This window comes from Durio zibethinus, chromosome 23 (assembly GCF_047325235.1).
Source record: "Durio zibethinus cultivar Kanyao isolate XHJ-2024 chromosome 23, ASM4732523v1, whole genome shotgun sequence".
Lineage (NCBI taxonomy): Eukaryota > Viridiplantae > Streptophyta > Magnoliopsida > Malvales > Malvaceae > Durio > Durio zibethinus.
The window spans coordinates 4,428,301-4,441,681 of NC_143184.1; the positions used below are offsets into that span (position 1 = coordinate 4,428,301).

At 31.3% G+C, this 13,381-nt stretch overlaps 1 protein-coding gene and 1 pseudogene across 6 annotated transcripts; both read left to right on the plus strand.

The window, feature by feature from the left end:
• The first annotated feature begins 381 nt into the window (after positions 1-381).
• On the plus strand, positions 382-3,518 carry LOC149512126 (peptide chain release factor APG3, chloroplastic-like; annotated as a pseudogene). The gene is made up of 10 exons (XR_016332293.1): positions 382-501; positions 611-669; positions 767-870; positions 1,282-1,333; positions 1,644-1,696; positions 2,043-2,108; positions 2,350-2,518; positions 2,767-2,839; positions 2,955-3,087; positions 3,282-3,518. The product of XR_016332293.1 is annotated as a peptide chain release factor APG3, chloroplastic-like (transcript).
• On the plus strand, positions 2,955-11,797 carry LOC149512127 (cullin-1-like). 5 transcript variants are annotated; one of them, XM_089752113.1, is made up of 21 exons: positions 2,955-3,087; positions 3,282-3,339; positions 5,978-6,142; positions 6,298-6,397; positions 6,882-7,067; positions 7,188-7,235; positions 7,321-7,524; positions 7,625-7,702; positions 8,073-8,162; positions 8,271-8,351; positions 8,453-8,512; positions 8,983-9,012; positions 9,094-9,180; positions 9,265-9,414; positions 9,492-9,547; positions 9,667-9,787; positions 9,877-10,038; positions 10,144-10,287; positions 10,410-10,628; positions 10,739-10,906; positions 11,382-11,797. In XM_089752113.1, exons 3-21 carry the CDS (start codon positions 6,012-6,014, stop codon positions 11,481-11,483), a joined length of 2,217 nt encoding a protein of 738 aa, XP_089608239.1. In that variant the 5' UTR covers positions 2,955-3,087; positions 3,282-3,339; positions 5,978-6,011; the 3' UTR covers positions 11,484-11,797. The 5 variants fall into 5 exon arrangements, with proteins under 5 accessions (XP_089608239.1, XP_089608242.1, XP_089608240.1 ...); XM_089752114.1 differs by lacking the exons at positions 2,955-3,087; positions 3,282-3,339 and adding exons at positions 5,346-5,409; positions 5,554-5,586; XM_089752116.1 differs by lacking the exon at positions 9,094-9,180.
• The last annotated feature ends 1,584 nt before the right edge of the window (positions 11,798-13,381 follow it).

Below are 13,381 nucleotides of genomic sequence, written 5' to 3' on the forward strand. Positions count from 1 at the left end.
GAGAATAAAATTGCTTTGAGAAAGTTAGTCAAGCAGATTAATCCAGTATTAAGGAGACATAAATTTTGCCAAAAAGAAAAAAGGAAATCCAAATTGGCCTAATCAAACCAGTGTAATATAGCCTCACGTGTTTTCATAAATGAAAATTTATTCAGCTATTGCGGGCTAACCTAGAAGGTTTGTCTTTTACTTTATCCCATAGAGTAACAGTTGCTACATCTTTGGGCTGTTGTTCATTTTAGGCATCTACTGTTTGTGATATTTAAAGCCCTAGACTCAAGTTTGGTGATGATTGTGTTTCTGAATTATATAGGAGTAAAACTACCTATCCAATGTTTCTCTACCTTAGGCACGAAATTGTTATTCTCTATGCCATTATAGAGTCTCTTAATACAGTTGTTTATGTAAGGTTTGTTTTTCTCGAAACAATGGTACTACATGTTAGGCTTGCTGATCCCGATGTTGTCCCAAATCCCACCGAATACCAAAAACTGGCATGAGGTACTGGATTTCATCTTGCTTCCTCTTACATTGGCTACTGCACTTAATTGGTGGTAATTAGAGTTTTCATTGACATAACTTTCGTGTTCTATTTTCTTTTGATGGATAGGTTGTCTCAACATTTAGGAGATTTTAAGGATTGTGAGAAGCAGTTAGAATAGACCAAAGGTATTTTTGACAATCATCTTATTTAAAATGTTTTTACTATAAGATAAAAACATTTCAACAACTTGATCCTTTTTCTTCTTTACAATTATTTTTTCAGCTTTATCAGAAGAGGAGGCCACCGATGAAGATATGGTTAAGATGATAGCATCTGAAATCAACTCGTTATCTGGTCAACTGAAAGAGCTTGAGAAGAAGCTTAAGGTTTTTGCCCTTTCCATATCTCTATAATTTTTTTCAATATTTAGGCGCCACTTTCCCCCTGAATAAGTTGTGTCAATTGTGTGCTTAGTCAAGTGCATGATTGTAAGTCTTGGTTACTTTTCTTTGCATTGCAAAAAAGTTTCATTGGTTGGGTTTCAACAATTTGGCACAAGATTGATATGATTGAACTATTTCTGATTGCATAAATTTTATATAATATTGTTCATTGATGAGCATTAGCCACTATTGAGCCTTATTGTAGAATCACCCTGTTCTTTTTGTCATTCTAATTTTTAATTATCCTTAATTGTTCTTGGTTGAAAATGTCCTACTACTGTTGCTTATGCTATCTTTGCTTTTTGCTGCCTCTAATTAGTCTCTCAAACTACTAAGTTGCTTCTGTGTTGGCAGGTGCTACTGCTTCCAAGTGATCCTCTTGGTGCAAGAAATATAATGCTTGAAGGTAATTATTATCATCATCTTTCTTAATCTTGTTGAGAAGATAATTAAGAAATCAAATTTCTAGGTTGCGGTACTTTCAGGCTGTACCATTGCTATCCTTCACATTTGTGCTGCATTTTAAACAATTATTCATGTCAGAAATATGCTATATTTTCCTTCCTTTTGGATGGATAGTTCTATCTACTTAAGCATTGGCCTGCATAAAAGTTTTACTTCCCATGTAATATGGATAGTAGTTTTAAATGCCTCACCTAATGGAATTTCCTTCGTATTCTCACTTCAATGAACTGTGCTTGTCCTCTTTTTTCCAGTGAGGGCAGGTACCGGTGGTGATGAGGCTGGACCATGGGCCGGTGATTTGTAGGTACATGTTTCTTTTATCCATTCAGATTTATGGCTTGGAATCATGCCTTATAATTACTTTGAATGTTTTAATTCTGTCTAAAAGCAGTTGTTATCTTTATATCACAGAAGTGGAAAGAAAATTTTACAGGTGAATTAAGTAGAAAAATTTTTTGGTGTTGAAACGGGAAACCATTTAATTTCTGTTTCCACTTGTTTTTAGCATTACCAGCTTCATGGAACTAGGCTACATGATACATTTTGATTCTTGTTTTTGACCAACTTTCTGCTATATGTTGACTAGAGATTGGCTAACCGCTTTTAAACACATCTTAATGGACCTTAATATCCTTTGTCTCAATACCCAGGTCAGAATATATCAAAAGTACAGTGAGCGGAACTCTTCGAAATCCAGTCTATTTTCATACTCTGAAGTATGTCTTATTGCAATAATATTAAATTTACTTTTTTTTTAAGTTCTTACTAAAATCCGTGGGTGCCATTAGCTACTCATTCGGTCCAAACATAACTGGTAGTTAATGTGACCTTCAGTACTTATTGCCAAAAAGTTTTAGTTAAAATTTTGTGTATAAGATTTCTAACATCACTAGTAGCAGCAAAAACATCCATCCTGTTGTTCTCAATATGACTGTCAAATTGTCTGGTATTTTTAAGGCTGAAAAAGGAGGATTCAAAACCTGTGTGATAGAGGTCAAAGGGAATCGTGTCTACAGCAAATTGAAATATGAATCAGGTGTTCACCAGGTTCAACCGACGTGTTCCTCAAACAGAAGCACAGGGCTGAGTGCACACTTCTACTGCAACTGTAGCCATCATGCCTGAGGTAGATTACATTTCAAACCTGAATCATATTTGCCTTGAGACATCTTCTGAGTGAAAGATCTCATCTCAATGTTGTTTTGAGTGAAGGAATAAATGTCTGTTATTTTAGCCTGTTGAAGTGTTACTAGCCCTTATTTGTTTAACTTAACGTTAGATTGCATTTTAGCTGCTGCATTCTATATATTTGATCTCAATTTTTTATTTTTTTTCATTTGAACTCACTTGTGCTTAAGATGAATTTTGGGTTAGGCTGATGAAGTTGAGGTGGAAATTGATCTAAAAGACATTGAACTCACAACTGCAAGATCTGGGGGTGCTGGAGGTATAAATGCACAGAATATTGATTGAATTATGATAAAATGAGTCTCCGGTTCTTCATTTCTCATCTCCCTTTTCCCCACGGGTTTGAGAAGTTCTTATGCTTAGTTTTTATGCAGGCCAGAATGTCAACAAAGTGGAGACAGCAGTTGATCTCTTCCATAAACCAACTGGAATCTGCATCTTTTGTACTGAAGAAAGGACCCAACTTCAGAACAAGAATCGTGCTTTAGAGCTGCTATGAGCAAAATTGTGAGGCTCAACTTAACTATATACTGCTTTTGGGGTCTTTGTTTTTTGTTGTTTTACAGTGCTATTTATTTTATACAATAATTATAAATTATTGCCTGAGATAAGTAATCATCATCCGGGGTTTCATATTTTCTCAAAATTTGTTTGAATCTTCCTTTTTGGTCCATTCCTTATGATCCATGTCGTCCTTACAGGAATGAAATAAAAGTAAGGGAGCAGCAAGAGTTGATAAGGAATCAACGAAAATCACAGGTATGTGTTGGTTTGATGACGCTTCACATAGTTTCATGAGAGCTAATGACAATGCTTTTTCATGTCCACCTTCAAGCACCCCTATTCCACCCCTATGCCATGTTGGTATGCTTACATATGAATATTTTCAAGTAAACCTACTCGTCAGTCCTCAGTCACCCCAGCCCCTTTTATCACCTTCTTTTGTATGTTCCTTTATGGACATTAAATTTCTTTATAAATAATGTTAATATTGCACTGAATGAGACAAACTGACAGTGAATTTAATTTCTTTTCAAACTGACAAAATAGAAAAAGCCATTTGGTTTTTTGTCAGACAAAAGCCTTTTTAAATTACCATCGCAGAAATCGGTGCATGATAGGAAAAAATGAGTACTGTTAAAGCGCTTAAAATTGAATAGATAAAGTAAGCTTTTACTAGGTTTACATTCTGATCAAGTGCGATGATTTTATGTGCATTTATATTATTTAATAACTATATTAAATTTAAATTATATTAAATATTAAATATATTTATTTATAATTAATTGAATTTATGAATATAATAAATTTATGAATGATTAAAATCATAAATAATTAGATTTATTCAATTTTAATTTGGTTAATAATTAATTAATAATAAATATGAATTTAATTTTAAAATTTAAATGATATGAAACACAAAATACATTTATGTACAATTAATTAAATTTATGAATAATAAGTTTCTATTTGCACCTATTTTTTCTGTTCACTTTTATTTTTCCAAAATTATTTCCAAATGAGATTAGTTAATTACTTTTTCTCGAATCCCTTTCCACTTTTAAGCTTCCATATTAATAAATTCAAAAGTTTTTAAAAGTTTCGGATTTACATATTATGATGTTTTTAAAGTTTTTGTTTCAAATGGTTTACATGAAAAAATTAAAAATTTACATGCATAATTTTTGTCTATCAAATTGTAAACAAATATGGAATTACTTAAAACAAATCTATTTTTTTTCTTTGTAATGGTGTAAAAAATTTTTAGGATATGAGATTTTTGTTTTTCAAATGATTTTTTCCTTAAATTCTAAGTATAACTTATTAGATATAAAATTTTAATAAATTATATTATTTATCGGATAAATATATTTAGTAAGTTATAAAATTTACCGAACATACATATTTAAAAATTTTAAAATTGAGATGACAAAAAATAATTAAGTAATTTTATATAAAGATAATTTTAAAAAAATATATGTAAAGAGAAAAAATAAAGATGCATTTAGAAGCACCCTTATAAATATCATTCATGAATATTTAAATTCATGACAATCAAAGTATATTCATCTATATTTAATTATATTCATTAATATCTTAGATTTATAAATGAACATTTAAATATAGTAGATATGAATATAAACTCAAATTTTAAATAATATGAAATATATTTATTGATAATTAATTAAAATCTTAAATGTTATAAATAATTAAAAAAAAAATCAATGTTAAAAAAAAAGCAACGTATTGCCATATCAACAACTTACGATAAAAATAGTATACATTAGATTATTTGTTTTCTTAAAGAAAATAAAACAAAAGATTACGAAAAAAGACAATTGCTTATCTCTACTGACCATAGCTAACTACTTAAAAAGAATGATAGACAAATTGTTATGATTTCAAAGAGGAATCATCAGTTTTATATAATTTGTGTATTAAAGTTCAATTTGAAATACAATATTTATTTTCTCTTCATTCAACTTGTAAGATTTATTTTGCTAAATAAAATTGTGAGAATTAACGAATTAAAAGGAATAATAACTTACAAATTAGTATGGAGTATTAAAAAAAAAAAAAAACTTAGCAGTATATACTAAAACACAAAAAGAAATAGTCTGGCCCGAAATAAAAAGAAGAGAAAATATGCGGTAAACAGAGTAAAAAAGGAACTGTAACTCGGTATTTCGTCTAGCAAATCATAATCCTTCTCGGTAAAATTTAATTTCCCTATTTTAAAAACCACAACACAAGCTAGAAAGTCCACTGGTTCTTTATTTCTCAGTTCTTTCATATTTCACTGCCCTTTGCTCTTCTTTAACAATATGGGTAGGGTTTCGTTTTCTGAAGCACTCTCAATTTCGACTGTATCTCTCGTACTTTTTTTTTCCGATTATTTCATTTTTTTCGCTAGGGTTTTGTTTCTCTTTAAAAAAAAAATATTGATGATTGATTCTTGCTTATATTTCACAGTTCCATTGATCGTTACTGGCTTTTTTGTAATAGGTAATCTCAAGTCGCGGTTCTTTTTTTTTATTTATTTCTTTTGAAATCGTAGTTGTTTCTAGGTTTTTCTTTTTTATTTTTTTAATCTTTTGCGTGATTAACTACGAGTACGATTCATTCATGGATTTCCATGACGTCTGATGTGACATTGTTTATAAATATGCTTTTTTCCTGGTTGTTGGCCATTTTTTGCTCCTTCTGATTTTATCGCCCGTTTTTTAGTAATTGTTTGATCTGCATCTCCTGTTATATCACTATTTAATTTATCTATATGGAATTTGTTTGTGGTTGAATTTTTTTTGCCCAATTTTCATGCACGTTTTTTGTTATTTTTTGTGGTTTAATTGTTTGATTTTCGAGGTTTTGATTTTTTTGTTATATGCTTTTATAGATCTTGATTCGACGAAATTTTGGCTCTTTTAAAAATGGAGCGCAAGACTATTGAATTGGATCAAGGATGGGATTATATGCAGAAGGGGATCAGAAAGCTGAAGAGGATTTTGGAAGGACTATCTGAGCCTCCATTTAGCTCAGAAGAATATATGATGCTTTACACGTATCCATAATTTACTTATTTTCAGTTTTGTTGACTTTTTTAAGCCCGTTTAGTTATTATTTGTAATTATCTGGTATTTTTTCTTTGTTGGTGGCCAAAAAATTTAACTGGAATTTTTTATGCTAATTGTCTTTCCTTATTTGGAATTACTACAGTACTATCTACAACATGTGTACTCAAAAGCCGCCACATGATTATTCTCAACAGCTTTATGACAAGTATCGAGAGGCATTTGAAGAATATATTACTTCCACGGTAAGGAATTTGGTGTTATGGCAGCCATCGGTTGCTGACCACTGATCTGAGTATAGATAGTTTAGTGTTTTATATAAAATTCAGTTTATTTTGTAGGTATTGTTTTACTGCTAAAATTTCGAGGATGTTAATGTAATTGGTCCTCTCTTTGTAAAATCTTATTGAAATCCCCATATGTTTTTCTTTATGGTATGACAAAGCGATTAGACCAGCATCTTTACGATGCATATTTTAAGCTTCTATATTCCTAGAACTTTGGTTGCATTTGTTTGATGTTCTATGGATAATATTGTTGTTTAAAGATTTCAGTTCCTAGTTTCCTTTGTTAATTTCTTTTTAAGTCTGGTTTTATTGTTGGATACTTTTTTAAATCTTTCTTTTAATAGTTTTCTGCTCAATAGAAACCCTATGAGTTATTTATCCATCATCTACATTGTGTGGTAAATATCTGTTGGTCTCAAATTTCCTCCTTTCTGAAAATCAGGTATTGCCATCTTTAAGAGAGAAGCATGATGAATTCATGCTGAGGGAGCTTGTTAAAAGATGGGCAAACCATAAAGTAATGGTCAGGTGGCTATCACGATTCTTCCATTACCTTGATCGCTACTTCATTGCCCGGAGATCACTTCCTGCACTTAATGAAGTTGGGTTGACCTGCTTCCGTGATCTGGTTCGTTATTAGTTCTTCTAATGACACCTATATCCAATACAAATATGCTGTAATGTATGCTGCCCATTATTTCAAATATACTTTTAACTCATCGTTTTCTATCCGTTTTATTAATTTCAGGTATATCAGGAAGTGCATGCCAAAGTCAGAGATGCTGTAATTGCCCTTGTAAGTTTACATCATTGCATCATGGTTTATTGTATTTTTGGTTGCATTTTGAATAAAAACTTGAATAATGGTTTCTTCGTATCAGATTGATAAAGAACGTGAAGGAGAGCACATAGACCGAGCATTACTGAAGAATGTGTTAGATATTTTTGTTGAGATTGGCATGGGACTAATGGATCGTTACGAAGATGATTTTGAAGCAGACATGCTTGAGGATACTGGTGCGTACTATTCACGAAAGGCATCAAGCTGGATTGAGGTAGATTCTTGTCCGGATTACATGTTGAAGGCAAGTGCTTAACTGTTTAGTTTTTTTTTATAGGTTAGAAGTTTTTCACCCTGATTAACATGGATGGTTCTAAAATATTTTATTTTAATGATAATTGCAGTCTGAAGAGTGCTTAAAGAAGGAAAGGGACAGAGTGTCTCATTACCTGCATTCAAGCAGTGAGAAGAAACTGTCAGAGGTCAGTTGAATGGTTGGAAGTTTATAGGTTAATGAAGAGATTTTTCTGTTGCCTAAGTTTGGCTTGATGGTGCACTTTTTCTTCTCCTTAGAGAAAATCTGTTTAATTGTCTGCTGTAAGAGTTGACTTAAATGAATATTGTTCGATGCGTGAAAGTTGTCAGTAAGCTATTACAATAGAAATTGTGTGAATTATCTTTAGGTGGGAAGGTCTGGTTGTTTTATCTATTTTCTTCAAGCTACCTAGAAATTGAGATTTCAAGTTTTTGATGTATCTAATTACGTGGAATAAGAATTAACATACAGTTTCTATGAAGACAGCTCTATAATTCCTAGACCACTTTATTTATAGCCTTTTGCTGTTTGTCTAGAAAGTGCAACATGAGTTGTTGGTCGCATATGCAAATCGGCTACTTGAAAAGGAGCATTCTGGATGCAGGGCCTTGCTTAGAGATGACAAGGTATATTGTTCAACCTTGTTTCTTTGCTAGCAATGCTTACTCTTCTGGCTGTTTGTTTTGGGAAATGTATAAATGAGATAGTTATTTGACTTTGTTTACACTCTGTAGGTGGAGGATCTTTCTAGGATGTACAGGCTTTACTGTAAAATACCTCGAGGCCTGGATCCTGTTGCTAATATGTTCAAGCAGGTCTGAATTTTCTCTTTACAATATTCTGCATGCTAAATGACCATCTTTTTCATAGTGCTTTATGATTTTACTGACTCTCTCTTAGCATTTTCTTTTTGCAGCATGTTACTGCTGAAGGTACAGCCTTGGTTCAACAGGCAGAAGATGCTGCAAGTAACCAGGTTAATTTTGTTATTGTCCTCCTCTGATAGCAAGTATTGGTTCAACAGGCCATTTAGATAGCGGGTATAATTGCTGGATACATTTATTGATTTCCTTATGTCCTGAAGATATTCATGAAGATTTTTGCTAGATAGTAATTGTGTGCTTGTGATGGGATGAAATCTTTTTCTTTTAAACTAACAGAATAGGTGGAAGAATGATATTTAAACCTATATCTGGCATGGTGTTTATTTATCTTCATTTATTATTGTAGTTGTAAAGTTCTCTTAACAGTTAAGTTTCACATGCCAACTGCAAACTTTTCCTTGTTATTACTCTTTAGGAAAAACAGGGAAAGAGTTAAATACAACTACCACAGACTAAGATTTTCCTATTGTTGGGGGATAAATAGATAGTAATCTACATAATTTATAGTTTGAATATTCACCTGTCTGGTTCTAAGTGCTGATAGTCAACCGTATTTCCACAGGCCTCAAATGCTCCTGGTGTGCAGGAACAGGTAAATATCCCAGCTTTTACAGCAATGGATTCTCTTGCAATCAACATAAATGTTGAAAATTGGTAGTGTTGTTGTCATCAGGTCCTTATCAGGAAAATAATAGAGTTGCATGATAAGTATATGGCATATGTGACCGACTGTTTTCAAAACCATACTCTTTTCCACAAGGTTTGTGTTGGAATACCTAAATTTGTAACATGGATCATGCTCAATCGTTTCATCTAACACATGCCTTGTTGAAATGTTCAATAGGCCTTGAAAGAGGCTTTTGAGGTATTTTGCAACAAAACTGTTACTGGAAGCTCAAGTGCAGAGCTTTTGGCTACTTTCTGTGATAATATTCTCAAGAAGGGTGGAAGTGAGAAATTAAGTGATGAAGCCATTGAAGAAACGCTCGAGAAGGTAGCTTTATCAACCGTTTGGTGCTAATTTTATGGTAATCTGAAATTGATTCTGAGTTATCTGTTTGGTTTCTGCAGGTAGTTAAGCTGCTGGCCTATATTAGTGATAAAGACCTCTTTGCTGAATTCTACAGGTGAGGCTATTTTTTTTTTTTGTCAATTAGTTTCTTATAGACTTGTTAAAAAAATTGTAATGGCATGAGTATATATGATACATTTTGATCCTAACTTTATGGTGTGCAATCATTGACAGGAAGAAGCTTGCTCGGCGACTGCTTTTTGACCGCAGTGCTAATGATGATCATGAAAGGAGTATTCTGACTAAGCTAAAGCAACAATGTGGTGGACAGTTCACCTCTAAGATGGAGGGCATGGTAGTCTGCCTGGGTTTTGCCTAGTTTATTTGTTTGGCATTGATTATGGTTTTAATTGTGATGAAACTTGTCTTCTACCTTCCTAACAGGTCACAGATCTGACACTGGCAAGGGAAAACCAGGCCAGCTTTGAGGACTATCTTAGGAATAACTCTGCTGCACATCCAGGGATTGACTTGACAGTTACTGTTCTTACCACAGGATTCTGGCCAAGTTATAAATCATTTGATCTCAATCTCCCTGCTGAGATGGTAATAATGACTTTGAGCATGTTATTGCATGATGACAGTATTAAATTTCTTACTCCAGCTTGTGTTCAGAAATTTTATTTATACTTGGGAATATCATTGTTTCAGGTCAAATGTGTGGAAGTTTTCAAAGGATTTTATGAAACAAAAACAAAACACAGAAAGCTTACATGGATATACTCACTGGGAACTTGCCACATTAATGGCAAGTTCGAGCAAAAAACTATAGAATTGATTGTTTCAACTTATCAGGTAAAAAGACCGCGCACTTTTTAAATTAAAAATTTGTGATTTGGGTTGGATTCTTATCTGACGGTTCTGGTGTTCAGCTTCGAACTTTGTGAAATCTAATTTTCAGTTGCCTATGTGAACAGGCTGCTGTCCTTCTGCTTTTTAATGCTTCTGATCGGCTGAGCTATTCAGAGATCATGGCTCAGTTGAACTCGACCCATGATGACTTGGTCAGACTACTACATTCGCTGTCATGTGCCAAGTATAAGATTCTAAGTAAAGAGCCAAACACAAAAACGATTTCCCAGAGTGACTACTTTGAGTTCAACTTTAAGTTTACTGACAAGTTGAGGAGGATTAAGGTCTGGGACATTTTTTGCAACTCTCTCTTTTATATTATTGTTGCTTGCAGTATCTATTGGGATGATAAGTTTTTAGCTTTGGAAATAAACATGTAAATTATGCTATGTAGATTCCTCTCCCTCCTGTGGTTGAAAGGAAGAAAGTTGTTGAAGATGTTGATAAAGATCGGCGTTATGCTATTGATGCCACAATTGTGCGCATAATGAAGAGCAGGAAAGTTTTGGGCCACCAACAATTAGTTTTAGAGTGTGTTGAGCAGTTGAGTCGCATGTTCAAGGTATTTATGTATGCCAACCCTTCATGTGTAGTTTATGAGAGAAACGTTAGTTATGAGAATAATCATTTAAAAAATAAAAAGTTAGAAGACAAGGTCTACTATGAGATTTGGGTAGAAAGGTAAAAAATGGTTGGGATCTCATATTCGTTTGCACTTAACATGATGCTTGTATCCGAGTCACAATAGGTGATGGATTTTTCTTTAAACGAAAAGGGATGAAATGGGGAGAATGGGGTTATCACATTGGATAAGAATATTGTGTTCGAAGGTGTATGTGATCAAACACATGCATGGAAATAGAAGGAAGTAAATAGGTGATTGGTCCTTTAATGTAAAAGCAAAAGAGATGAAACAAGGGGTAGTGATTGGAGTTTCTTAGCACCAAAATGACCGACAACCAAGTCTTATTATTATTATTATTATTTTTGGGGGTCAAATTGCCACAAGCTTCTTATGATGTGCTTGGAATTTGCAGCCAGATATTACAGCCATCAAAAAGCGGATGGAAGATCTAATCACACGAGACTATCTGGAGAGACACAAGGAGTATCCAAACATGTATAGGTATTTGGCCTAAAATTGGTCTTTGCAAATGGTACATGGGTAGTGGTGCAGTCAGAGATGATTTATCCTCCACCGAAATCCTGCATTTTTTTTGGTAGTATCATGTAAAGCTCAAGAAAGTTTTAATTGTCTATTTAAATTTTATTATTGGTATTAATATTACCATTAGTAGTTCACTTTTTGTGAAAAAATAGTTTCTTTTCCATAAAAATCTGGTAGCAATGGACAATGGTAGATCCAGACATTGTACTACTAATAAAATTTAAAACCAAACTTAAAATTACGGAAGTATTTGTAATCATGTAATAAATATTTGTTTATCCTTTATCGGTAGTAGGCTCAATTGATAGGATCGGTTTTTTTTCGACGCAAGTGGTTTCGTTGTTCTTTATGGTATTGGATACGATATTGAGTAACGCATTTGTTAGAGTTTGATTTGATGATTTGAGGGATTGAGCAACGTATTTATTAGAATTGATAATTTAATTCGAATTTATGGAATCTTGATCGATTCAATTTGATTTTATAAGATAGGTATCGATTCAATTTGATCTTATAAAATAAGAGATTTTTTAATTGGATTTTAGATTGGGTTGAATTTTTTTTTAAAAAATGAAACTTAGGTTGAGTTTTAATCAAATTCATCTTGATTGAATGGATATATATATATTTAAATTTTATATTTATATTTAAAAATTATATTTTATATTATAAAGTACCATTTTATTAATTTTAAATTGAATCGATTACGGTTTTATAGGTACATGGATTTAATTAGATATAAGAATAATATTTTAAAATCAAATCCAATTATATTAGAATATTTAGTATATAAAATTAAATTGAATTCGGTGTAAGCAAAAATCTGATTCAACCCAATTTGTTACCATTTTTATTATCTACATTTGAATTTTTTTCATATCTCAAATTTTTATTTTATCCTTCATTAATAGTAGGTAAATAATAGGTTCAAATGATAGGATCATTTTTTTTTATGTAAGTGGTCTTAGGTTCAAGTCTAACATTTCTGAATTCATCAGGTTTTGACCTAAACTTATAAAATAAGATTTTTTTTAATCGGGTTTTAAGTTGGATTGAATTATTATTTTTATTTAAAAGTCAGTCAAGTTGGGTTTTAGGTAAATACATTTTGATCCAATATGATATATATATAAATATTTTTTATTATTTATTTAATTTTATATTTATATATTTTTTAATTTTATATTTATGTTTAAAAATAATATATTTTATATTTAAAAAATAATATTTTATTAATTTCAAATCAAATCAGTTACGATTTTATACGTATACAAGTTAGATCAAATATAAAATAATATTTTAAAATTGAATCAAATTAAATTTGAGTAATTAGTATATAAAATTAGATCGAGTTTAATTCGAACAAAAACTTATCTCAATCCGATACATTATCATTTGATTTTCTACCTTTAATTTTTTCAACATAAAAAAAAAAAATCTCACTATGGATTAAAGGCGTTTGTCTACGGCAAATCTATGACAACGACCGCACAATCTTTGAATCAAACGTGAATTTTCAATTTTGAGAAATTTAGATAATTTATTATATAAATTTTTTTTCCATTAGAATAATGAGATTCAAATTTTCGTTTTACATTTCCTTGAGGACCTAAACCTTCTTAACTATTAGATAAAAAACTGAAAATATTTATGATATAAAATTTGTTTGGTATGTTTTGTAAAATTAAATGTTTATTTTTTTATTAATTATTTATAAAATAAAGATATGATTTTATAATTGCTTTTAATGAATAAAAGTAAGAAAAAGAAAGAATAATTAAAAAAAATAAAATTAATGTAACTAAATAATATATATATATATATATATATATTTTTAGAAATCATAAGTGGAATATTATAACTCTACTT

Coding starts and splice junctions, on each gene's coding strand:
- LOC149512127 (XM_089752113.1), top strand. CDS start 6,012: ATGGAGCGCAAGACTATTGAATTGGATCAAGGATGGGATTATATGCAG. Junction 9,548..9,666: donor CTCTTTGCTGAATTCTACAG/GTGAGGCTATTT, acceptor AATCATTGACAG/GAAGAAGCTTGCTCGGCGAC. Junction 10,907..11,381: donor AGTTGAGTCGCATGTTCAAG/GTATTTATGTAT, acceptor TGGAATTTGCAG/CCAGATATTACAGCCATCAA.